The sequence below is a fragment of the Callorhinus ursinus genome, unplaced genomic scaffold (assembly GCF_003265705.2).
Source record: "Callorhinus ursinus isolate GAN/ISIS: 27379988/994484 unplaced genomic scaffold, GSC_fseal_2.0 scaffold10, whole genome shotgun sequence".
NCBI lineage: Eukaryota > Metazoa > Chordata > Mammalia > Carnivora > Otariidae > Callorhinus > Callorhinus ursinus.
This window is the reverse complement of record NW_027397072.1, coordinates 21,509,487-21,533,864: the sequence shown is the minus strand read 5'-3', so window position 1 is coordinate 21,533,864 and position 24,378 is coordinate 21,509,487. Positions and strand designations below refer to the sequence as shown.

The 24,378-nt window shown below is 39.9% G+C and overlaps 1 protein-coding gene across 4 annotated transcripts in view; it reads right to left on the bottom strand.

Annotated features, from left to right (window-relative positions):
* Window positions 1-218: 218 nt before the first annotated feature.
* The window catches only part of HADHB (hydroxyacyl-CoA dehydrogenase trifunctional multienzyme complex subunit beta), a 36,379-nt gene continuing 12,219 nt past the window's right edge, over window positions 219-24,378 (bottom strand). For 2 of the 4 annotated variants that reach the window (XM_025867876.2, XM_073897111.1), the window contains exons 4-16: window positions 22,248-22,347; window positions 19,619-19,663; window positions 14,359-14,458; window positions 10,314-10,401; window positions 8,594-8,781; window positions 8,083-8,263; window positions 7,286-7,407; window positions 4,962-5,041; window positions 4,837-4,884; window positions 3,684-3,771; window positions 3,289-3,363; window positions 2,714-2,878; window positions 219-774 (exon numbers count right to left, since the gene is read on the bottom strand). In XM_025867876.2, coding sequence (XP_025723661.1) covers window positions 739-774; window positions 2,714-2,878; window positions 3,289-3,363; window positions 3,684-3,771; window positions 4,837-4,884; window positions 4,962-5,041; window positions 7,286-7,407; window positions 8,083-8,263; window positions 8,594-8,781; window positions 10,314-10,401; window positions 14,359-14,458; window positions 19,619-19,663; window positions 22,248-22,347 — 1,316 coding nt within the window. In that variant the 3' untranslated portion in view covers window positions 219-738. Of the gene's footprint in view, window positions 775-2,713; window positions 2,879-3,288; window positions 3,364-3,683; window positions 3,772-4,836; window positions 4,885-4,961; window positions 5,042-7,285; window positions 7,408-8,082; window positions 8,264-8,593; window positions 8,782-10,313; window positions 10,402-14,358; window positions 14,459-19,416; window positions 19,439-19,618; window positions 19,664-22,247; window positions 22,348-24,378 lie in introns of all 4 variants that reach the window. The other 2 variants (XM_073897113.1, XM_073897112.1) reach the window with 2 other exon arrangements.

Genomic DNA, 24,378 nt, shown 5'->3' with positions numbered 1-24,378 from the left:
TCACTTAAATCCCGGCAAAGAGACATCTACAAACAGTGAAATAAATTTATTTCCATGGGGCAATGGGGGAAAAAGGTGTTATTCTAAAGTAGGACTCTCTTTATATTCCTAGCAGCCTCACGGTTGACTAAAATGGTGAGAAGTTACAAATGAGTAAAGGCAAATCTGCCCCCAAGCCAAGAGAACCACCCTTTACCTCCAGTAAAAAAACCAAGGCAAACCGTTCGATACTTTCTCATTTATTAAGGTTCATAGGGCACTTATACATCTAAACATTTATTGTAAGTTGTCAAGAACATTTAAACTCTGAATTATCTTTCCATAATTAAGTTTCTTTAGGCACATTGGTTTGTATTTTATAGAAAACACTTGTCTTTAGGTCACAAACAGGAAAGAGTGTAATTTGCAAATGTTATAAAGATGACTCCAAATCTCAGCTAACCTCTTTCCCAAGTTGCAACTCTTAGTATTTAATGAAAACAGAGACCAAAAACAATTGCTTAAACATTATCACTGTGATTCTGGTGACTAAGAAATCCCTGAAAGAGCAGTAAGCCACGATTTCTGGAAAGCTCAGAGCACTAGCAAGGTTTCATTGCGAAGTATTTGACAGAAGGCCACGGGTCGTGTTTTCCTAAGAGGAGCTAGGAACTAAGGATGTCATTTAGTAATGCATTGGAATGGCATTGCCTAGTGCGAGTGTTGCACAGAAACTCCAGGTCACCTCTTCATCATCTATTATTTTGGATATGCTTCCACAATCATAGCATGGCCCTGTAAGGGGGGGGGAGGGAAATGAGTTCAATTAGAGCAATGGAAGGTGAAGAATCCAGCCAGTACCCAGGCAAAAGAGAGCAATGGGAAAAGTAGAGGCTATGGAGTTTGATCCTGGCTCCACCTTTCAAACACTGCGCGATCTTATATGTGTCTGGGGGAGTGCTACTCCTGGCATCTAGTGGAGAGAGATCACGCTAAACATCCTACAACACAGGGCACCTGGCTGGCTCAGTCAGTTGAGTGTCTGACCCGATTTCGGCTCAGGTCATGATCTCAGGGTGGTGAGATGGAGCCCCATGTCGGGCTCCACACTTGGTGGGGTGTCTGCTTCTCACTCTCTCCCTCTGCCCCTCTCCCGGCTTGAGCTGGCTCTCTAAAAATCAATCAGTAAATTTAAAAACAAACACACAAAAAACAACAAAAAATACCATCCTACAACACAGACTACAACCCCCTCACCACAAAGAATTATCTGGCCCAAAATGTTAATAGAGCCAAAGCTGAGAAACCCTAGTCTAGATCCAAAACGCCGGATTCCTTCTTTAATCTCCTAGTCGTGTTTGTAATCAGGCATTCGGCTCTTGATGAAACAATGCCAAGTTCAATCTACTTTCTAAGGTACGTTTCTTCTAGAAGAAAGGTACTGGGTGGTATTCTTCACAAAAGCATCCAGGGTTGTGTTATACTCTGTGTGCTAGATGAACTATCAGGGAACACACACTCAAAACCACAGGACACTAACCCTCATGGACCACTCGCTCTGCACAGTACCGTGCACTGGTTATCTCCCTCAGTTAAGCCTGGCACAGAAAGACAGGAGGGAGGGCTCCAGTCCTATGGTTTTCTGTGGCTGAAGTTACAGACTGAAAAATGCTTTTCATCATGAAGTCCAAAATGTTCCAACCTACAAATAACTGATCTCTTTATTTCCTCAAAGTTTCTGAGGCAAGCCAAAAATAAAGGTTTTTAAGTGTAAGATGTTTAAACTTTTACATATCTTATTCATCTTGACTAGCAACAGAAAGTTTCTGTAATCTGGAAGAAAACCAGATCTGTTTCCATCAGGGTTAGGAAAAAAAAACAAACCATTATAATTAGCCCTCCTTCTGGATTTTATTCCCAGAGTGAAACGGCTGTAGCCGGTAGTAAGCTGTGCCTGTAGTGCAAGTAAGGCCAACAAAAGAAATCCAGAGAATACAAATTTCCCCCAATAAACAGCATTAAGTTATCCAGAAGTAAATAAATTCTCCAATTACCGTATAGTTCAGTTTTCAAAAAAGATCATTTACTTCTTGGAGAGATTTTATAGATAAGGTCTCATGGTGACTAGATAAATGAGTAAATTTTATTAGTAAAGAGGAAAATATATCAAAATGTTAATAATGATAGTGTCTGCTGAGGGGATTATAGGTGACTCTTAATTCTTTTCTATATACTTTTTGTACTTTCTATGATGATGTATTCCTTTTAAAAATAAAAAATAAAGGGGCACCTGGGTGGCTTAGTCGGTTAAGCATCCAACTCGTGATTTTGGCTCAGGGCATGATCTCACGGTCATGAGATCGAGCCCCATGTCAGGCTCGGCTCCACACTGGGCGCAGAGTCTGCTTCCAATTCTCTCTCCCTCTGCTCCTCCACACCCCCTCCCACTCTCTCTCTCTCAAATAAATAACATCTTAAATAAATAATATAAAACATTATCTTAGGAATAGAAGTAGCTTGGGTTTAAAAACCATCTTCTTTCCAAAATATTATCAGAATTAAAGTTGTACTCTCTTCCCCTCAAAATAGGCTGCTTTTTTTCTAGTTGTCTGTCATCAGAAATATTGCTCTAAGGATGTTGCAAAGTTAACTAAATGAAACATGCTTGGATGAGCTTGTTTTGTTTCCAAGAAAATGACCTTCCAGAAGCACCTATGAAGCGGCTACGCCATACCTGCCCGCCGGCGGCACAGGCAGCCACTAAGCCGTACTGGCCTCCCTCCTTCCGCAATCTGTTGGCAGCCGCCATGACCAACCGGCAGCCAGTAGCTCCAAACGGGTGTCCCAGGGACAGCGATCCACCCCAGTTGTTGAACTTCTCCAGGGGAGGTGACCCAACCTGGCTCCCACAAAACAGACACAAATATAATTGTGAGTTAACTTCAGAATCAGGCCAGGCTCTTACCAACAGGAAGGTAACAGAGACTGAGAACATGACTAACTTAAGACCCATCACATATTATTTTACTATAAGGGAAGAAATTCTAGGTCAATTCTGAAAGCCATGGACCATCTATTTTTCATCTAACACCAGAACTGTAAGAACAAAAGACAACCTAGAATTTTACTTTCATTTTTTCTAAAGATTTCCAAGAACTATTTTTCTCAACTAAGAAATAAACATATTTAATGAAATAGAAAATTCTTCATAAGAAGGAGCAGCTTTCCCCTTCATGTTTTTATTAGCAGCCAACTAAACTCCAAATAGGGTAGTGCTTTGGAAATTCAAACATACTTTTAATCACTTACCTTGGTTTTTCTACCCATGTAGTTTTGTGCAAACCAATCAGAATCCATGGCTTTAAAATTAGCCAAAATCTGACCCTACAAGGGAAAGGACCTTGTTATTAATGTCCCTTGCCATTAAAGCTGAGCAAACTTTAAATTGGTTTTTAGTAAAATTTTCCTAAGGAAACATTTTGCTACTTTTCAAGGGCCTCTAAGAGATTGCCTCAAAAGGTATGTTTTCAAACCATACCACTGGATTCCTTCCCCTTATGCCTCTTCCAACAGTGTAGGTCAGTACTTCAAATATAAAGCTCTCCTCGTGTTTTGCTCACATCATGAGCTACACCTGGATCTCCCACACAGACTACATTTTTTATGGTTACAATCTTTTGATATGTATCTTTCAAGTGACTTACTGAGAATGCTTCATGAAATTCAAAAGCATCAATATCATTCATTGTTAATCCTGCCTTTTCCAGAACTTTTGGAGTAGCATATGTTGGTCTAAAAAGAAAAAATAAGTAATATGTTAAGGATTTAATTTTTAACCTAAGAACTCCTTATTCCCCAAGCTGAGTTTTACGTAAGGTATAATGTCCTCCACTCATTCACTGGTTCTACTGTACAAATATTAAGTGTGGGGGATATAACAGTGAATTAAACAGACATAACCTCTGCCCTTACAAAGTCTATGTTCTAGAGTCAGAGATACAGTTAATAAACTATGAAAGAGAAGGATAAACAATGTGAAGAACCAGAAAAACACACAGTGCAAAGGGCAGAGGCCAGGGAGGGGAGAGCCACAAGGGAGGGGGATACAATCTAAGTATTAGGAGGCTCTTATAAAAGGCTATTACGAAGACTGTAGCAACAGGAAGCAATGCTTATGACATCTTAATGAAAAAAAGAATACAAGACTATATATATAAGTAGAAATGTGTAAGAAAAAATAAAAAAGAATCCAAAACCGTAAAATGATATACCAACATAAAGGATTATTTTTAAGAATCCAACACACACACACCAAAAAAAGAATCCAACACACAAAACAATTATGAACTCAGAACTCAAGGTACTTTATTTTCTTTTAATTACTTTATTTTATTTAAATTTTGTTAGTTAACAAGGAGTGCAATATTGGTTTCTGGAGTAGAATTCACTGTTTCATCACTTACATACAACCCCTGGTGCTCATCACAAGTGCCCTCACTAATCCCCATCGCCTATCTAGCCCATCCCCTACCCACCTCCCTCCCAGCAACCCTCAGTTTGTTCTCTACCAGAACTTAAGGGGCGCCTGGGTGGCTCAGTCGTTAAGCGTCTGCCTTTGGCTCAGGTCATAGTCCCAGGGTCCTGGGATCGAGCCCTGCATCGGGCTCCCTGCTCAGCGGGAAGCCTGCTTCTCCCTCTCCCACTCCCCCTGCTTGTGTTCCCTTTCTCACTGTCTCTCTGCCAAATAAATAAAATCTTAAAAAAAAAAAAAAACTTAATGTACTTTAAAATCTATATAATAAATGTGGGTAATCAAATACTTTTGATTATAGCCCAAGGATATACAGTGCTACCTACCCAAGTAAAAGTTGATCTTTTGGATCCTGAGACACATAGACAAAATCCCTAGGTGAAAAACAGAGGGGTTAGCTCCAGTAATAAAATAGAGAAACTGAGGCAATATATTTGAACATGTACCTTACCTCAAATATGCCTTCGGCTTAAAACCCATGGCCAGAGCTTTTTCTTCTGCCATAATCAGCATTGCAGATGCACCATCAGTCTGAAATGTTAAGCAGAACAATAATGTTAAATTCTTCCGCTTTTCTGGAAGTCTCTGTACAACCATCTTCTATGTAGTGTTCCTGAATTTCCCAACTAATTACACTTATACAGAGACTTTATGTAACAAATGTTTTTTCATTTTATCCATCATTAATTCACAATTCAAACACACACTGACCCATCTTTCAAGGAAGAGGGTAGAAGAACCTGTTCAAAAGAACCACAATTATCAAAATGGACAAAGAGAATAGGTTACTTTAGAAATATGTATTCATAATACACTTAAGCCAAAAGATTTTTGCTTTTGGCACAGAATATAAGAACCTTTATGAATTAAAACAATCTCTCATTTACTTACTTATTTTTACATTTTTATGGACTGTTTCTGAGCTGCCTCCTGCCTGTGGAAGGAAACACAGGCTTCGAGGTGATATGGAAGAAGAAACAGATAGGCAGCTGAGAACATCAGAACCATGGTCTTCCCTTCTTGGACACACCCCATATGGTTTTTCCCAACTGACAATCAAGAAGTTCAGAGATAAAGAGCTACCACTGAAAAAAAGCCCTTTACCATGACTTCAAAAGAAACAGCTCAAAAAAAAAAAAAAAAATCCAAAATTCACTACTTGAGAGTTTGTAACATCAAAACAATTTCTACCACATTCTATAATATTTTTATAACTTAGTAACCCTGAAGAGACTAAGGAGCTACCACCAACAGAGGGGCCATTACAATAAATGGTTTATGGACATTACATTAATATAATGCGCCACTGTGCAAAGCTGCCGTGAATGTGGTGCATTAACACATTTCCCAAAACCCATGTATCTGTGATGTGCTGCCTCTGATGATTGGTTTCTGACTTTCAGTGAATAAACCTGCACCTTTAGCACACCCCAGAAATAATCAAGGGCATTCAGATCCCGCAAGAGTACAGCTCACCTCATATGGCCCTATCATGCAGTTTGGTTTTGGAAATGATTATCTAACCAGCCCTTCGCCACTCAGGCTTAATGGGGTGGTTCACCATCCTGCTGGAACCACTCCAGGCACCCTTCCCTTAGCCCAAGAGTGGGCATTAAGGAGTCATTTAACAAAGTCAAATATGTCAACATATGCCCATGTTTCCAGACTTCGTGTCCAGGTAGGGAAGATATACTGTAAAAGAAACACTGGGCAGCTGGACTATATCTAAAGACCGTACCCCAAGGTGGTAGAAGAGAAACCACATCCTATGAGCAGAAACAGAATCCATAGGGATGTATGATTAAGGAGGAGCCAAAAAAACCAAGGATATGAAGCTATAAGCTGATAAGCAAAACAACGATGACAAAAAATGAGGGTAGATCTATGTATTCTGTATGTTTATAGGAAAATGCTTATGGAAACTGCTTACAGGAAAACAACTTGGGAGCCAGTAGAAGCATCATTTTCTTTTTTTTTTTTAAAGATTTGATTGAGAGAGTGAGCACACACGTGTGCAAGCACAGGGGGGAGGGGGCAGCAGGAGAGGAAGAGAGAGAATCTCAAGCAGACTCTGTGATAAGCACAGAGCCTGACGCAGGACTCGATCCCACGACCGAGATCAGGACCGGAGCTGAAACCAAGAGTCGGGTGCTTAACCAACCGTGCCACCGAGGTGCCCTGAAAGCATCATTTTCTAACAATCAGAGCTAGAAGAGGTATCTTGTCCCTCTCTCTGCCTACTTCGCACGTCTTATACAATTCCTCAAATTCATATCCTATGTTCTAGCCAAGCTTTTCCCAAAAGAAACCCTTGCTCTCATACCTCCTTGCCATTCCCTTTGCCTAGAATGCATTTAATGAATTCTGGAATTGGCTTGTACCCTCCCTTCAAGATTTGCTGCTCAAACGCCACCTCCTCTGAGGGGCCTCTCGGACCCCTCCTTTGTGTGTGTCTTCTCTGTCAGCCTGCTCACAGCCACCACTGCACCTTCTCACTGCGTTAGGATCACCGGCCTTTCTAACCCTACCGCCTGGCTAACCAGAGTCTTCTGACTGGTTTAATGCCTGAATGGTGGCTGGATCAGGTGACTCCAAGGGCCTAAAAACTAGGATTCTAGTTTTGTTTAATGATTCCATTTTAATATTTTTATAATGAATAACTGTATTTTTATGCCTCTATTCATGACACATGCAAAAAGAGCAACTTTAGGTTTCTCTATTGAGAGGCCAGAACTATGAAAGGCACAACTGAACACATATAGCACACACACTTACCAGGAAAGAAGAATTTGCAGCTGTCACCGTGCCATAGGGCTTGATGAATGCAGGTCTTAGCTTGGCCATCTGCTCCAGAGAGGAAGGACGAATGCCATTATCCTTGGTAACTGTATCTTTTCCTATAAAAACATGAGTTTTTAACTCTAAAGGAACTATGAGTTTTATATATCTTCGCTAGAGAAGTATGTTCTTAAAATTGTGACAAGTGAAATGTAAACCACACTTATTTACTAAAAAGAAAGTCTGTTACAATCATCAAGATACTATCAAATTTAAAACTATATATATATTTTTTTAGATTTTATTCTTTTTAAGTAATCTCTACGCACAACAAGGGACTTGAACCTACAGCCGCTAGATGAAGAGTCACATGCTCTACCGACTGAGCCAGGCAGGCGCCCCTACACTATACTCTTAAGACATCTGGGAAATAATCTAAATGGTCTAAAAAAAGGACACCCTACTTCCTTAAGATATTCATTCACATTTGGCTATTTTATACAGAAATCATATGAATGAAGAGTTTTTAAAACAGGCATATACATAAGAACTAAAATACAGCAGGGAGACCTAAAAGCAGACTCTTAGAAAAACTTCTCTTTCTGAAATGTTGACCTACTATTACAACATAAATTGAAACTTGAGTCCATGTTTGGGAGTGACTATTCTGGAAACAGAACCAACGTACTTATTGAAAAGTCATTTGGGGCTTTTGGAGTTTTAGAAGCAACTCAGAACTCCCTAACAAGTGGCATGAAGCATTCTCCTTTACAGAGTTGAGCAAACCATTTTACCTGGTACTTTGAAGGGTACAACATCAGAAAGGAGTCCTTCATCCTGTGCCTTCTTGGCCAGGCTATGTGAACGCAGTGCATACTCATCCTGGTCCAATCGAGAAACAGCGAAGGCAGCGGCCAGCCGGTCTGCAGAGTGGCCCATGGTCTCACTGGTGGAGAACTCAGCCACTGCAGGGAGCTGGGAAAGGAGCCATATAGGATTAGGTATGCTGTCAACAGGTGTTATACCACACCTCAGGTTATCTGGGAAAGTCAATCAACACCAAGATGGGAGAAGCTTTTTGTGAGCAGGGCATCTTCAAGGAGGGCTCACAAATTCAAACTTTCTAACCACAATCTTTCTTTTTTTTCATCTTGAGCAGAAAACTGCCCTTTCCCTGTAATTAACAGAATCTACAACTGCTAGAGCATAACTGACCCGGTGCTGTCTTACCTAATTTTAAATCTTTGCAGTGGGGTGCTTTGGAAAAACACAGGTCTTTAATATAATTAGAGTTCACAATCTTACCTCAGGTGATAGGAAATTCAATCTGAATTTCGAGATTAAAGACAATCGCTGACCCAGAGTCTTGGCCTTATTGAGCTCAAGCATCATTTTCCTCATTTTCCTTGAATGACGAATAGGGACATCAGACATTAACTCTACACCACCTGCCACGACCACATCATACTGCCCAGAAGCGATCAAGCCAATACCTACAGGGCACAGGTGACACATATATGAACATCTTTCACAGAAATTAACAGACCACTGATAATTTAAACTTCTTCATTAAAAACCTGTATCACAGTTACCAGCATTATGTAACATCTGTAATTAAGCTTTTCATCTTTTCTTTTTTTAAAAGATTTTAGTTATTTTAGAGAGAGAGTGAGCGAGCACAAGCAGGGGGAGGAGAAGAAGAGGCAGGAGAGAGAGAGAGAATCTCCAGCAGACTCCCTGCTGAGCACAGAGCCTGTCATGGGGCTCGATCCCACAACCTGAAGATCATGACCTGAGCCAAAACCAAGAGTCAGAAGCTTAACCGACTGAGCTACTCAGGAGCCCTGCTTCTCATCTTTTCAAAAGGATTAAGATAATTTTTTTCAATGAGCAAAACTATATTCAATGCACTAGAGAAACACAAGTTTCATTCAGGCCATACGGACACGAGCTTCTGGAAATACCCATTGGAACAACTCTCAAACATATATTTTATACTAGAACATTCTCAAGATTTTATAAACTCCCAGCTTCAGTTTTCAGAAAAAAACTTTTCCCCTACAATGGGAATTTCTGCTATAAGCTTGAGAAAGTCTGCCTTTTGAAGATGGAAGGCAGCCCCCCTTCATCTTTACGGCCATTGGCAAGTACTCTGTTGCTCTATCTAGAAGTTGTCACATGCTTCATAGAATAGTGAATGCCCCCAATCACTGCTTTTGGCATCATTCTCTGCCACTCATGAGGTAGGCTGCCCAAGCTGGCCTTCATGTTAAGAGAGCACACGATCATGACCTCTTTAAGGTTTCCTGAATTTTCACAATAAGGACCGATGCTACAAAATGTCCCACAATTTTGCTAAGGTCTCTTAGGGACATTTGTAACTAATTATAAAAATGCCACGGGTGTGGGGAGAAAGTAGAAGAGCGAGCAGTATTACAGCAGTGATTTATCACTAGGGCCACAATCTTCACGGGGCAGTATCACATTAGCATCACCTAACTTTAAAACCTAAGAGGTTATAAATTATTCATGCCTCCAATTCAGAAGTACCCTCCTAGAGACAAACTTCTAGCTGATAATCCCTGCCATGGCCAGCCACATTACTGATGGAGAAACTATATGAATGGCTGTGTCCCTCAGGTATGCAAAGAAAGAAAAAGGTTGAGAACTACTGTCAAAAAATCAAAAATGGTAAATGTGACCTTATTTTTTAAAAGAGACACAAATTTAGAGATCTTTGCCAATCATTTATTTCTGTTAAGAGTACTTTTTTGTGGGGCACCTGGGTGGCGCAGTCACTCAGGTGTCCGACTCTTGGGTTTCGGCTCAGGTCGTGATCTCCGGGTCTTGAGATCAGGCCCCGCGTCAGGCTCCGTGCTCAGCATGCAGTCTGCTTGAGACTCACTCTCCCTCTCACTCTGCCCCTACCCACCACGTGCTCTCTCTCTCTCTAAAATCCATCAATCAATCTTAAAAAACAATCAAGGAGAATTAACATGTACCTTCTGTTGTTAAGTAAACATACCTGTGGTCATGGCTTGGTTGGCAGAGATGCAGGCCATGGTGACAGTGTGAGCAGGAGTCCTGTCAGAGAAGCCAGCTCCAAGGGCAGCCTTCAGGAAATACATGAATGAAATGGTCACTTGTAAAGGAAGTACTACCTGGAAATGATGCTTTGAGCACCACTTCTCTCTGTGGTGAATCAGGAAACCGTTTGAAGTTAATATTCTAGAGTAATATTTAGAATAAAATTAAGCCCATCACAGAAATGGCTTACTCATTTTTCATCTAGCCATTAACTGACAAACACTCTGCAAAATTCTTGATAGCCAGTGTCTAGTGTGGTAAATGGGCTACAACACCCTTCTATGTCACCTAATTTCTTAGCCAAGCTTTGCTCCAAGCCTTCAAGAATATCAATATATAATTTGATTTTAATTTTTCAAATAAAGTAAATCGGTTAAATACAGTTGACAGAGGAATGATGAAACATACCGTGGAGTAGGATCCTCATGATCTCTGTTCCTAGTCGAAAGGCTTAGTGGCAAAGCACAGGCCGTCAAACCAGAAAGTGATTTCTAAAGAACTGACCACTCATAAGCAGAATTCCCACTCAGATCCCTCCCTGCCCTCTGCTCATTCCTCTCACTGCCAGCTGGTCTCTCTTCGCGACCGTCTCATACTTTACTCCGCACATGGTAGAGCCAACACAAACGCAAACTGGAAATCTTGCCAATACACAGGAGTTCAAGTTGATGAAGAAACTGTGCACAACTGCCTATGCCCCAAGCGAGCCTCTGACAAATAAGAGTGAGTTCAGGTGAACAACTGGAAAAAGAGAAAACTGTCCAGGATGATGACCTAACAGGTGCTTCAGAAAAGAATAATTTGATGGGTCTTGACAGACACTGAGGGGCTCCATTAACCTTGCAAAATGGCCTCCAGCACGATGGCACAGTAAGAGTCGTACATGAAATGAAGACATCGATTACTTCATTGTACTATTAATTGGGGAAATTATGCTGCTAAAAAAAAATCAATGTCTGATTCCCTTTTTGCATATAAGGAAATAATGCATAGATACGATAATAAAATATTTTTATAATATTAAAGTTACACTTTAAAAATAATGCTCTCACTGTTCCCCCCCCCGCCAACCACCACCGCCACTATTTACCATGAGATTCGGGTTCCCATTAGAGGAATTCTTTTTTAGTGGCCCTTTTCTGAAACTATTTATCCTCAGAATACAAGATCTCCTGCAACTTGATAAAATAAACATGTTTCTAAAGTCTAGATTAAGGAGGCTCCGTATTTCTTTTTTTTAAAAAAAGATTTTATTTATTTGAGAGACAGACAGAGAGAGCACACGCAGGGGGAGGGGCAGAGGGAGAGGGAGAAGCAGGCTTCCCATTGAGCAGGGAGCCCGATGCGGGGCCTGATCCCAGGACCCTGAGATCATGACCTGAGCCGAAGGCAGACGCTTAACTGAGGCACCCAGGCGCCCTAGGCTCCATGTTTCTTCACTGATTTTTACTATTATACTTACACACCCTATATACCATCATCTGTAGAAAGACAAGTGTGTCATAGGAGTGTATATACAACATAACCTTATTCTGGTCTTTCTAGGTAGGCTCGATACTAAGTGCTCCACCTACTTTGCCGGAAACTACACTCTGGCAATGGCACGTCAGCCTCTCAATGTAGACCATATTCAAAAGGAACAAAGCAGCAAATCTCCAGGGGGCAGAGGAGGAGAACACACCAGTGGGGCAAGTGGAAAGGGCACTGAGGTCGTTAAGGCCTAATCCTCACAAGGTCCTTTCTAGCGTGTGTTACACCCTTGGCCCCAGCTGGCTCTCAGGACTGAAAGAGCCTTAAATAGAAGTGGTTTCTGGTGAACCTTGTCCACATGCTTCTATTTAAAGCTTGAACAGCTCTCAAGGTAAGCCTAGGCTCTGGATAGTACACTAAGGAAAAAGGAGGAAGATGCCTCTTCGTTAAGTAGGAGAGCAGACAAATAAACAGGTCTTTTAGTAAAGTCAGGTTCATGGGAACTTGGCATCAGAACCTTTAGGATTTCCTTGAACATTATTAATACAGACAACAGGTCCTTAAAAAGTTCTCTGGCAGGGATGCCTGGGTGGCTCAGTCGTTAAGCACCTGCCTTCGGCTCGGGTCATGATCCCAGGGTCCTGGGATCGAGCCCTGCATCGGGCTCCCTGCTCAGCGGGAAGCCTGCTTCTCTCTCTCCCACTCCCCCTGCTTGTGTTCCCTCTCTCTCTCTCTCTCTGTCCAATAAATAAATAAAATCTTAAAAAAAAAAATTTCTCTAGCTGGTGGTCACATTAGCTTTTAGGTTACAACTGTAGAGAGACCTCTTCATAACATTACCCCCCAACACCACCTTTCCCTGCAGCCACTACAAAAATTACCCAGACTGCAATGCAACTGCTATTAGTATAGGGCAGGGAGAGGAAAGATACCACTGGTCAGTTAATAGCTGAGATGCGCGTACAGATAGAACATTTTCAGACAAAATTTAGGGAAAAACATTATGGCTTTAAGTATTAGAATAGAAATACTGAGAAAATTGAAACACTCGGTATTTTTTTTTTTAAGATTTATTTATTTACTTGTTTCAGAGAGTGAGCGAGCACAAGCAGGGGGAGCAGCAGAGGGAGAAGCAGGCTTCTCGCTGAGCAGGGAGCCCGATGCAGGGCTCGATCCCAGGACCCTGGGAGCAGGACCTGAGCCGAAGGCAGATTCTTAACAGACTGAGCCACCCAGGCGGCCCCTCGGTATTTACTTTTTACTTTTTAAGTGCTCTTATAAAAGCCTTTTTTTTTTTTCCAAAATATAAAAGTTGAAAATGTATTGTGAATAGCTTGGTGCAGTCATAAAATTGTCATATTTGACACAGTTAGAAATGTGAAAGCCCAAGAAAAACCAAAAAAATCAGGACGGGGAGAAAAAAACCCTTTCTGTTCTTAATTCTTTCCTGCCTCCCTAACATTATACAGTTGATTCTGTGGGCTTAAGGAATGCCAGGCCTTCAGAAATGTTAACATTTACTGCCAGGTAAAAATGTGAGGCAGAACCACCACTTTCAGTTCTGCTCATTTTCCCTCCTCCTAACTGACCGTGATAGAAATCGTTGCCCCTACAACTATACTGAACACAGTAATATGGCAGGCACAAAACTAGAAATAAAGAAAATGCTTAGCACACTGAAATGTGCATTGGAGTCAACTTTATCCAAATAATCACTTTCAAATTGAAACAAAGCCCAGAAGATGTGTTTGGACTGTTCACTATGAAATGCCTGTATGATTCGTCACAGAAATTTCAAGGTCTGTTATTATCTTGGTTGCCACCAATAAACAGTACCGGGAGCTATGCCAACTAGGGTAAAAGTAAACTCCTGTGAAATCGTTTAAAAAAAAACACCCGATGTTTCATCTAGTCAATGGGAATAAATGACTAAGCAAGGCTACCTCCAACAAAAACCATGTTACGAAATAAGTTCTTTGCACAATGCTGAAATTTTAAGTTAATTAGTAGCCACGATAACATTACTAAAAGTCACATTAGCCATACTTTGTCATAATCTCTATTATCCTAAGAGATAGAACAAACGAACATATATCCCAAAGCAGCTCAAATAATCGACTTGATTTATAGTATAGGATAAAATTTATTGATTTGTAAGTTATTGATTTGTAACTTTCTTAAATATTAAATAACATTCGTTATTCAAATTGTAAAATCACATTTGAAGTCAAATATAGCTTTAATGAGGGGTGCCTGGGTGGCTCAGTCAGTTAAGCATCTGCCTTCGGCTCAGGTCATGATCTCAGGATCCTGGGATCGAGCCCCACGTCAGGCTCCCTGCTCAGCACCCCCTCCCTCTGCCCCTCTCCCTCCCCCCACCAATCAATCAATAAATATTTAAAATATATATATATAGCTTTAATGAATTTTACTAATTTTATAAAGCAATTCTTGAAATTCAAGTTGATTCTCTTATCAATCTCTTTGAACAACATAAAGTTTGTTTTACTCACCTCTCTAGCCACATTGCTAGTTTTCACTTCCTGTATAACTGTGCCAAAGATGATATAATCAACAACATCCTTTGGGACATTGGTCCGATGCAGCAAACCCCTGAGAGCATAAGTCCAAAGCAAAAACACATTTCACACACCAAGATAGTGCCATAGGTCATCAGATAAAACACTGTACTTCTTTTAAAAGGTTAACTTTGAATTTAAAAGAGCAGAGACTGTATCTTTTCCTTAATTCAACAAGCATGTCGCACCTTATCAAAGAAGAAATGAATGAATAAGTGATTTAAAAAGTCAACATTTAGGGGCACCATGGTGGCTCAGTCGGTTGCAAGTCCACTCTTGATTCTGGCTCAGGTCATGACCTCACGGTCGTGAAATCGAGCATCGGGCTCTACGATCACCGTGGAGTCCGCTTGGGATTCTTTCTCTCCCTCTGCTTCTGCCCCTACCCCTGCTCACGCACATGGGCACTCTCATTCTCAAAATAGATAAATAAAATCTTTTTAAAAATAAATAAGTAAAAAGTCGACATGTGATGTTCAACTAGTAATGAGAAGTTAAATAGGAAGAATCAAAAATAATTTGGAAAAAGACACATAAACATAGTAATGTTAGCAGGAACCTAAGTTTCAATCAAAAGAGAAAAGAGAGATATAAAATCAAAGAGTTGAAGTAAAATACCAGGTATATTAAATTTAAATTTGGAATATCAATATAAACACAGGATTTACGCGTGCGTGCATGTGTGTGTATACACACTTGTCTAGCTCTGCCCACCAATAGAAACTAAAAGCAATAACACTCCAGTGTCCAGTAAGAATAGAATGAGCACATCTTGAACTCAGACTTGGTGGTTTTTTTGGTGCTAAATGGTGGTTTTATTAAAGTACGGGGACAGTGCCCGTGGGCAGAAAGTAGTGGCTGCACTGGAGTAGTGCGGGGTGGCTGATTATTTACTTGGGAGTTGGGGAGGTAAGGAAAAAGGGAGGTTTCAAAAGAATTTTCATATGCTAAAGAGGACCTAACAAGATATCAGAGGCCTTGCCATTGTCAAAAGTTGTTTTCCCCTCTAGCAAGGCATTAACATTAAGCTAGTTGGGAGACTCCTGGAAGAAGGTCACACATGTCCCACCCAGGACTAGGGGGGAGCGGGGGTAGGGGGTTTGCAGGGTGTCAGCTTAATGCTTTGTCTTCAGCTAGCCTTCTGCTCCCTCATTTCCCCCCTGAACAATTTTGACTCTTAAATCTTTAAGGTTGTTGAAGGTGTGACGTTTCATCTTCTGTAACTTCTTCCTCCTGAATAGGGGCATAGAGATGTCCCTACCTATGGGTCAATACTGGTCAGTTGGGGAACATATAGGGGAGTTATGGAAGGGGAGGCAGCTGAATCCAACGTGGGCAACATACATGAACCTCCTTGAGTAGAAGGGATCATCTGTCAGCTGAAGTTAAGGCAGTGAAGGAGTCTAGACACTAGGGAGGGAGACACCAGGAAAGACAAAAAAGGTTAATAATGAGAAAAAGAAGCCTGATAAAAACGCCCACTGATAGTTGACCATAATTTTCCTCCAGTCCAGGAGTTTAAGGCAATCACTAAAGGAAAGGGAGATCATTTAAAACACCAATTTGAGTATTCATTTTAGTTAGAAACCCAGAAATATTTGTGGTAATCCGGAATGTATACACAGCATTCTGTTTTTATGATAGCGCAAGTTCTAACTTGTGCAACAGTGAAAACATCTAATGCTATTCTATTTTGTAAAATTGCTTCACGCATTTGTATTACTTTAGTATTTAATAGAGAAATGCTATTTTCAGTTCAGACTTGGTTTCTAAATGCTATTTCCCATTAAAGGAATCACCTATTTATTTAGATTTTATTTTTAAGTAATCTCTCCACCCAACATGGGTCTCGAACTAACAACCTCAAGATCAGGAGTCACATTTTCTACCAACTGAGCCAGCCAGGCAACCCAGGAAACAGTTTAAAAAAAAAAAAAAAAAATGACTGAGGCCAGATCTAAGGCAAGGCAAGTACGAAGTGAACCTCACTGATGTTTTTTGTGTCCCAAAAATAAGACAGCACTCAAAAATTAATGGGATAGATATCAAAAACAGAAACATACACATTTGTCAAAACTCATCAAACTACACACTTAAATCTGTGCATTTTATTATATGCAAATTATACCTCAGAAAATAATAATATGCTAAAAAACAAAAAGGACATAACAACTTGGGGGTGCCTGGTTGGCTCAGTTGGTAGATAATGCGACTCTTGATATCAGGGTCCTGAGTTCAAACCCCACACTGGGTGTAGAGCTTACTTAAAAAAAAGAAACAACTTGAAGTAGCTCCAACAGATAAAATGTGTGAGCTTCAAAAACAATAATGACTAAGCTTAGCTATAATAAAATAAGTAAAATGGGGCACTTGATTGGTTCTGTTGGTGGAGCATGCAACTCTTGATCTCGGGGTTGTGAGTTTGAGACCCATGCTCGTAGAGATACTTAAAAATAAAATCTTAAAAAACAAACAAACAAACAACACAAAAATTCACATCTTCATCACTAAGAAAGAAAAGAAAAAAGAAAAGGCTGCTCTTTATAGAAAAATACCAGCCAGGGGTACCTGGTTGGCTCAGTTGGTTGAGCGTCTGCCTTTGGCTCAGGTCATGATCTCAGGGTCCTGGGACTGAGACCCATGTCAGGTTCTCTGCTCAGCAGGGAGTCTGCTTCCCCCTTTCCTCTGTCCCTCCCCCTGCCCGCTCACTCTCTTTCTCAAATAAATAAATAAAATCTTTAAAAAAATACTAGCCAATAAATATAGGAGGAGTTAACAGAATTAGAAAAATCACAAAGTTGTAACTTCTAATGTAATAACTGACCCAGGCAAAAACATCAGTGAATGCTAAAACCACTTGGTAAAAGATTGTTGGGGAACATGGTGCTACCATATCACTTTACAGATTACTTATTAATTGCAAAAAAAAAAAAAAATGTACCTTTATAACCAAAAGACTGGCAGTCTGACCACCATGACTGAGTGGTTAGATTTAGCACCATATATCATGTGCTTCCTGACACGACAGAACACCATGTGCTTTACCCATAAAGCATTCTTACCAAAATATGTTTAACCTGAATCTAATCAAGTCTCTAGAACTAATTTCCAGTTTACAGGAAATTCAAAAGGGAAGTTAAATTATCACCAAGAAGAAATATCCAGAATACGGGACATTCTTATGGGACAGGTGGCCTGGAGTTTTCAAAAAGTCATTGTCAGGTGGGCTGGGGAAGAGGTGGGGGGGGGGGGAGCTGAAAGAAAACATTCTAAATCAAAGAGACTAAAGAGTCGTATCCATTTGTAATGTGAACCTCGACTGGGTTGTGATGGGGGGAAAAAAACTACTGAAAGAAAAGACATTCTTGGAACAATTAGGGGGGATCTGGCTATGAACTGAACATCAGAAGTAATGGAATCATCATTACTGTTTCAGCCACAGTAATGACATCCCAGATAGCAGAGAAGATCCTTATTCTTTTCTCTTTTTTTTGAAGATTTATTTATTTGACAGACAGAGACACAGCAAGAGAGGGAACACAAGCAGGGGGAGTGGGAGAGGGAGAAGCAGGCTTCCCGCGGAGCAGGGAGCCCGATGCGGGGCTCGATCCCAGGACCCTGGGACCATGACCTGAGCTGAAGGCAGACGCTTAACGACTGAGCCCCCAGGCGCCCCAAGAAGATCCTTATTCTTAGGAAATAAACACTGAAGTGTTTCAGGCTGAAGTTTCAAGATGTCTGCAACTTACTGTCAAATGCTTCAAACCACACAGATACAACAAATATGGCAAAAACGGTTAACAATGATTAAATCTCAGTAGTAGGTATTTAGGTTTTCACTGTATTATTCTTTCAATTTTATTGTACATTTGACAAGTTTTTAAAACAAAAAGTTGTGGAAAAACTTGCAAAGCACCAGTCTGGGATCATAATCAGAAATAGGAAAACAACCTGGCTTTAGGGAAAAGATAATTTTTATTTATTTTTTTGAATAGGCTCCACATCCAATATGAGGCTTGGACTCACAACCCTGAGATCAAAAGTTGCATGTTCCACCAACTGAGCCAGCCAGGAGCCCTGATACTTTTTATTTTTGATATGCTATACTTGAAGTGTCTAAGAAAAGAGGTCAAATGCAGAGATTTGGGAGTCCTCCACATTAAAAATTAAATATTAAGTAGATGAGATTTTTTTTTTAAGGAAAAGCATGCATACAAAGAAACGCAATGCTGTAATAATTAAAATTTGCCAAATAATTTTAAGAGGAAGAGATTCAGTTTTTTAAAAAGTAGAGAAGAGTCATTCAGAAAAGGGAAGGAAAAATCATAAAGACATAATATGAAGAAATCAAAGGAAGACAGGGTCAAGTACAGCTGAAAGGTCAATGCTAGAAAGGTCAACCCATGCCAGGGAAAAGATTCGTGCATTTAGTGACCACAAAGCCGTTTCGAAGAGAAGTTTCCAAAGTACGGTTACCAAAGAAATGTAGGAATGGAAGTAATTATTATGAGATTAAGGAGATGGTTAGAAGAAAAGAGAAGCAATTGCTGCTTTCCTTCATTCTTAAAGTCTGGCAGGAAGAGAAGAAAAAAAAACAGATGAGCAGAAAGGTCAACTGAAAGGTTTTTTTCAAACTAAAAAAGACCTGTGGCTGGCTGAAGAGACAGAGGCAAGGCATCAATAAAAAATGAAGGAGATAATGCTTTACATGCTATTGTCACCGCAGAAACAGCCACATATTATATGACTCTCCTCAAATTACTCATCCATCTCAATCTCATGTAACCACATCTAATTTTATATTCTTACTTGCTTTACACATGAATCTTCAGGTCTCATTCTAGGCTTCTTTCTAGATAAATATTAACGATCTAAAACAATCATCAGCTATATATATTATATTATACTGGCTACCTAGTACAGCATTCCTTAAAGAACACTGTCATGCCAAGAGACTGTCAAGCCCGCAAAATAAACATTTCTGACACCTACCAGCTGCTTGCTTGTACTGCACCTATGGCCGAAAGGAAACATAAATAAATCTTGAAAAGGCCAGTAAGTATTTGTTTCTCACCACACAAAAGCTAATATATCCTAGATATGGAAATTCTATTAAACATGTTGTTTCACATGTAAAAAGTAGAGAAAGTGCTTTTAATGAACTAAGAACTAAAATAAAACCGCATTTACTTACGAAAGTGCTGCTCTAGCCAAATCATGTGGCATCAGGTCCTTATACCTGGGGAAAGAAAATAAACAACTTGAACTAAAAGCCTAGAAGTTTAATAAAAACTGTTTTCATTCTATTTGAAATCCGTAGAGATAACATCTAACACATGCTGCCGCAAAATGCACTTCATTTTGCTATCAAAGGCAGCCCATCATTTCAAATGAATCAACGGTGTGACTACTCCTTGTCATCCTTAACAATCTGGCAAGCCTTAACTCCTACTGAGCTAAGAATCTAATAAAGATGTGGCCCAGTATCTTACTGTTCAGCACGACATTATGTTACATACTCTTTAAAAATAAACTCCACCTTTTAAGTTCTCTTTAATTTTTAAAATATATTTTGTAATGCCCAAAGGGACATGCAAGATATATTAGACGTTTTAGGAAACTTTCTGAAGTAATTTGAGATTTACGACAGAATTGGAAAGATAGAACCAGACCTCCTGAATACCCTCTGCCTGGCTTCCCCTAATGCTAATATCTTATGGCACTATGATGCACTAGTCCACACTAAGAAATCAGCACTGGCACAATTCTATTCACTAAGCTGCTAACTTTATCTGGGTCTCACCAGTTTTTCTATGAATTCCCTCTTAATGGTCTGTTCCAAGACCAAATCCATGCATTTAGTGGCCAGGCCTCTGTTTCCTCCAATCTGTGACAGTTTCTTAGCCTTTTCTTGTCTTTTGTAACCTTAACAATTGAAGACTAGGGTCATGGGTTTGGGGGAAGAATACCACAGAGGTGAAGTGCCCTTCTCATTGCTTCATATCAGAATGCACATGACAGCAGCATGACATTACTAGTGATGTTACACTGATCGCTTGGTTAAAGCAGAGTCTGCCAGTTTTCTCCACTATCGTCCCCTTTCTGTACTCAACTTGAGTAGTCACCAGTCCTGCCCTCACTCAAGGGGAGGATAATTAAGCTCCACTTCTTAGTGGAAGGAATAACAAAGGATTTGTGGACATATGTTAAAAGCATCACAGTAATTAGTAAATATTTGGGGGGAGAGAGTTTTGAGGCTACACAAATATCTTGTTTCTCAACATTTCTCAACCACTAATTTTAGCATTCATTCATAGACCTTGCTTGCAGCAATTACTACCATGGTGTTCTAATGGTGATTTATTTATTTTCCTCGTTTCTTCTACATTTATTAGCTGAAATTCTTTGGTAAAGATGATGTGTCCGTTCTCTCTCTCGTATCTACTCAATCATTTATTTATATCAGATTGGACTCATACAAATATTTCTTCTTTGGGTTATGATGTAACACTCTGTAACCACCGCTTACAGCATTACTTCTATAAGAAAATGCTCTCTAGATTCTATACCAGATGTTTTAAAAGAACATTTGTGTATGTGTGTGTGTACATGTATATGCATGTATCTTCCACAATGGCACTATACACACTGCTCTGCACCATGCTCTTTACTCTTAACAATCTTCAAGATCTTTCTATATTAGTACATAATGACAGGGCTCACTATTTTTAGCAGATGCCTAACATTCCCCAGTGCATTTTTAAGTTCGTGACTGCTTGTTCAAAATGCAAACATCAAAACAACCTGAACAGAATAGAACTACTGTTTCATTTAGTTTGAACCTAGTTACCAAAGTCTATTATCAGCTTTTGGACAGACTGGGCCTCACTTGGGGACAGAAAAGGAGAAGAAAAGTCTATGGAGAACAGCATTTCGGTTCTGGAAAATTTTTGTATGCATCTAGGACCATCTGGTTCCATTTACTTGGGGTTGTGTCATGCTGGGATTTGGACCAGCCTATCAACAGCAATTCTGATAATTTCCAGGAAGCCAGAGCAATGAATTAAATGCCCTTGTAAATACCTGTGGGCCCACTGACTCAGTATTCAAACTTCTGAAGAAGCACAGAAACAATGTACGTTATCTCCAGACAAGGAAAGCATATCTCTGCTGGAACCAAGGTATCTAGACACACACTAGATTTTCAAAATAGGGCTGGTTCAATCTGAAACTACACTAGGCTTGTTCATGAGAAAAGATGAAAAACAAATTTTGCCATATTATTTTACCACTGGCTTGACTTATTCTATATTAATTTCATAAAAATGTTATCCGTACATTAGTCCACTAACAATAGTATTACCTACTAGGTTACATTTACAAGGACCACCTTTCTTTTTTTTGAGACAGAGAGAGAGAGAGAGAGAATGCACACACACCCAAGCAGGGAGAAGGGTCAGAGAGAGGGAGAAGCAGACTCTCTGCCGAGCAGGGAGCCCAATGCGGGGCTTGATCCCAGGACCCTGAGATCATGACCTGAGCCAAAGGCAGACGCTTAACCACCTGAGCCACCCAAGCGCCCCTACAAAGACCACTTTTGAAAGTATCTTAAAAGAAGAAGCAAATAAAGTACATGGGGTGATGGATGTGTTAATTAATCCAATTGCAGTAATTATTTCACAATGAATACTTGTATTAAATCATCACGGTTATAAAAACTAAAAAATCATGTTGTACAACCTAAATATATACAATTTTTATTTGCCAATCATACCTGAATAAAGCTGGGGGAAAAAAAGAAGAGCCAATCATTTCATACTTACGAAGTGCCTGACTGCAAAAACGGAATGCGAACACCATCCACCACCACGATATTCCTTATGTTGGGTTTCGCTAAGGTTTTCTTTGATTTGTTCTGGGCAGCTTTAAGATAAAGTTCAAAGAACTGTTAATTCAAATATATGAAGTCAGATGACTTTTTACATTTTTAAAGACAGGCATTCTAAGCAGAATTACCTCATTCAAGGCCAAGAAGCATTTGCCATTTACCAAACCACTTCAATTAAAAAACAAACAAAAATGCTAAGAAATGGACTAGCATTTACAAGTTTCCAAACAATACTTAAGGTAAATACAGAGATTATACCCTAATGATGAGGGTGTTCATGCTATTAAGAAAACGGTTTCTTTTCATCAAATGTTTGACAATCTATCACATTGAAAACAATATGATACACATCTGTCCTTAATATTAGAAGTCAAAGGGCGCCTGGCTGGCTCGGTCAGCAGAGCATGCGAATCTTGATCTCTGGGTTATAACTTCGAACCCCAGGTTGGGTGTAGAGAATACTTAAAAAAATAAAAATCTGGGGCACCTGGGTGGTTCAGTCGATTAAGCTTCTGCCTTCGGCTCAGGTCATGATCCCAGGAGCCCCACATCCTGCTCCCTCCTCAGTGGGGAGCCTGCTTCTCCCTCTCCCTCTGCTGCTCCCCCTGCTTGCGCGCTCTCTCTCTCTCTCTCTCTCTCTCTCTCGAGCACGCGCTCTCTCTCACTCTGTCAAATAGATAAATAAAATCTTTAAAAAATAAATCTTAAAAAAAAAAGAAGAAATCCCAATAGCTGGTATTTACTCTTCACAAAGCTTAGTATTCTCGCCTTATTACGTAGAAACAAAGGCCATCTGGTTGGTGACTCTTGCTATTCTGCAAAAACCTAGAATGCTTCCTGATTCTGTTTGGCTCAATTTGTCTACTTTCTAACATGAAAAGAGCAACCTTTGTGCCAGTATAGGACTGGCACAAAAATAGACTCAGCTCAATGGAAGAGAATAGAGAGCTCAGAAATAAACCCACATTTATATGGTCAATTAATCTATGACAACAGAGGCAAGAATATACAACGGGGAAAAATCTTCTCTTCAACAAATGGTGCTGGGAAAACTGGACAGTTAAATGTAAAAGAATGGAACAGGACCACTTTCTTCCAGCATACACAAAAATAAACTCAAAATGGGCTGTAAGATCTAAATGTGAGACCTGAAACCATAAAGCTCCTAGAAGATAGCATAGGCAGTCATTTCTCTAACATTAGCCACACCAGGATCTTTCTAGATATGCCTCCCGAGGCAAGGGAAACAAAAGCAAAAATAAACTAATGGGGCTACATCAAAATAAAAAGCTTTTACACAGGAAAGGAAACCATCAACAAAACAAAAAAGGCAGGGGCTTGGTTTTAGCTCAGGTCATGATCCTGGGGTCGTGAGATTGAGCCCAAAGTTGGGCTCCTCCCGTTCAGTGTGGAGTCGGCTTCAGATTGTCTCTCCCTCTCCCTTTGCCCCTTCCCTCTACTTACACTCTCTCTCAAAAAAAAAAAAAAAATGCAAAATATATAAAGAACTTATACAACTCAACACCAAAAAACCCCCAAATAATCTGATTAAAAATGGGCAGAGAACCTGAACATTTTTCCAAAGAAGACATACAAATGGCCAATAGACACATGAAGAGATGCTTAACACCACTGATCAACAGGCAAATGCAAATCAAAACTACAATGTGATTTCACCTTATACCAATAAGAATGGCTAAAATCAAAAAGATAAGAAATAATAAGTATTGACAAGGATGTGGAGAAAAAGGAGCCTTTATGCACTGTTGGGGGAAATGCAAATTGGTGCAGCCACTGTGGAGGACAGTATGGAGGTTCCTCAAAAAATTAAAAAACAGAAAATACCATAACAATCTAGTAATTCCACTACTGGATATTTACCCAAAGAATATGAAAATACTAATTCAAATAGATAACATGCACCCCTATGCTCATTGTAGCAGTGTTTACAATAGCCAAGATATGGAAGCAACCCAAGTACCCACCCATAGATGAATGAATAGAGATGTGTATATACACACACACACACACACACACACACACACACACACACACACACACACACA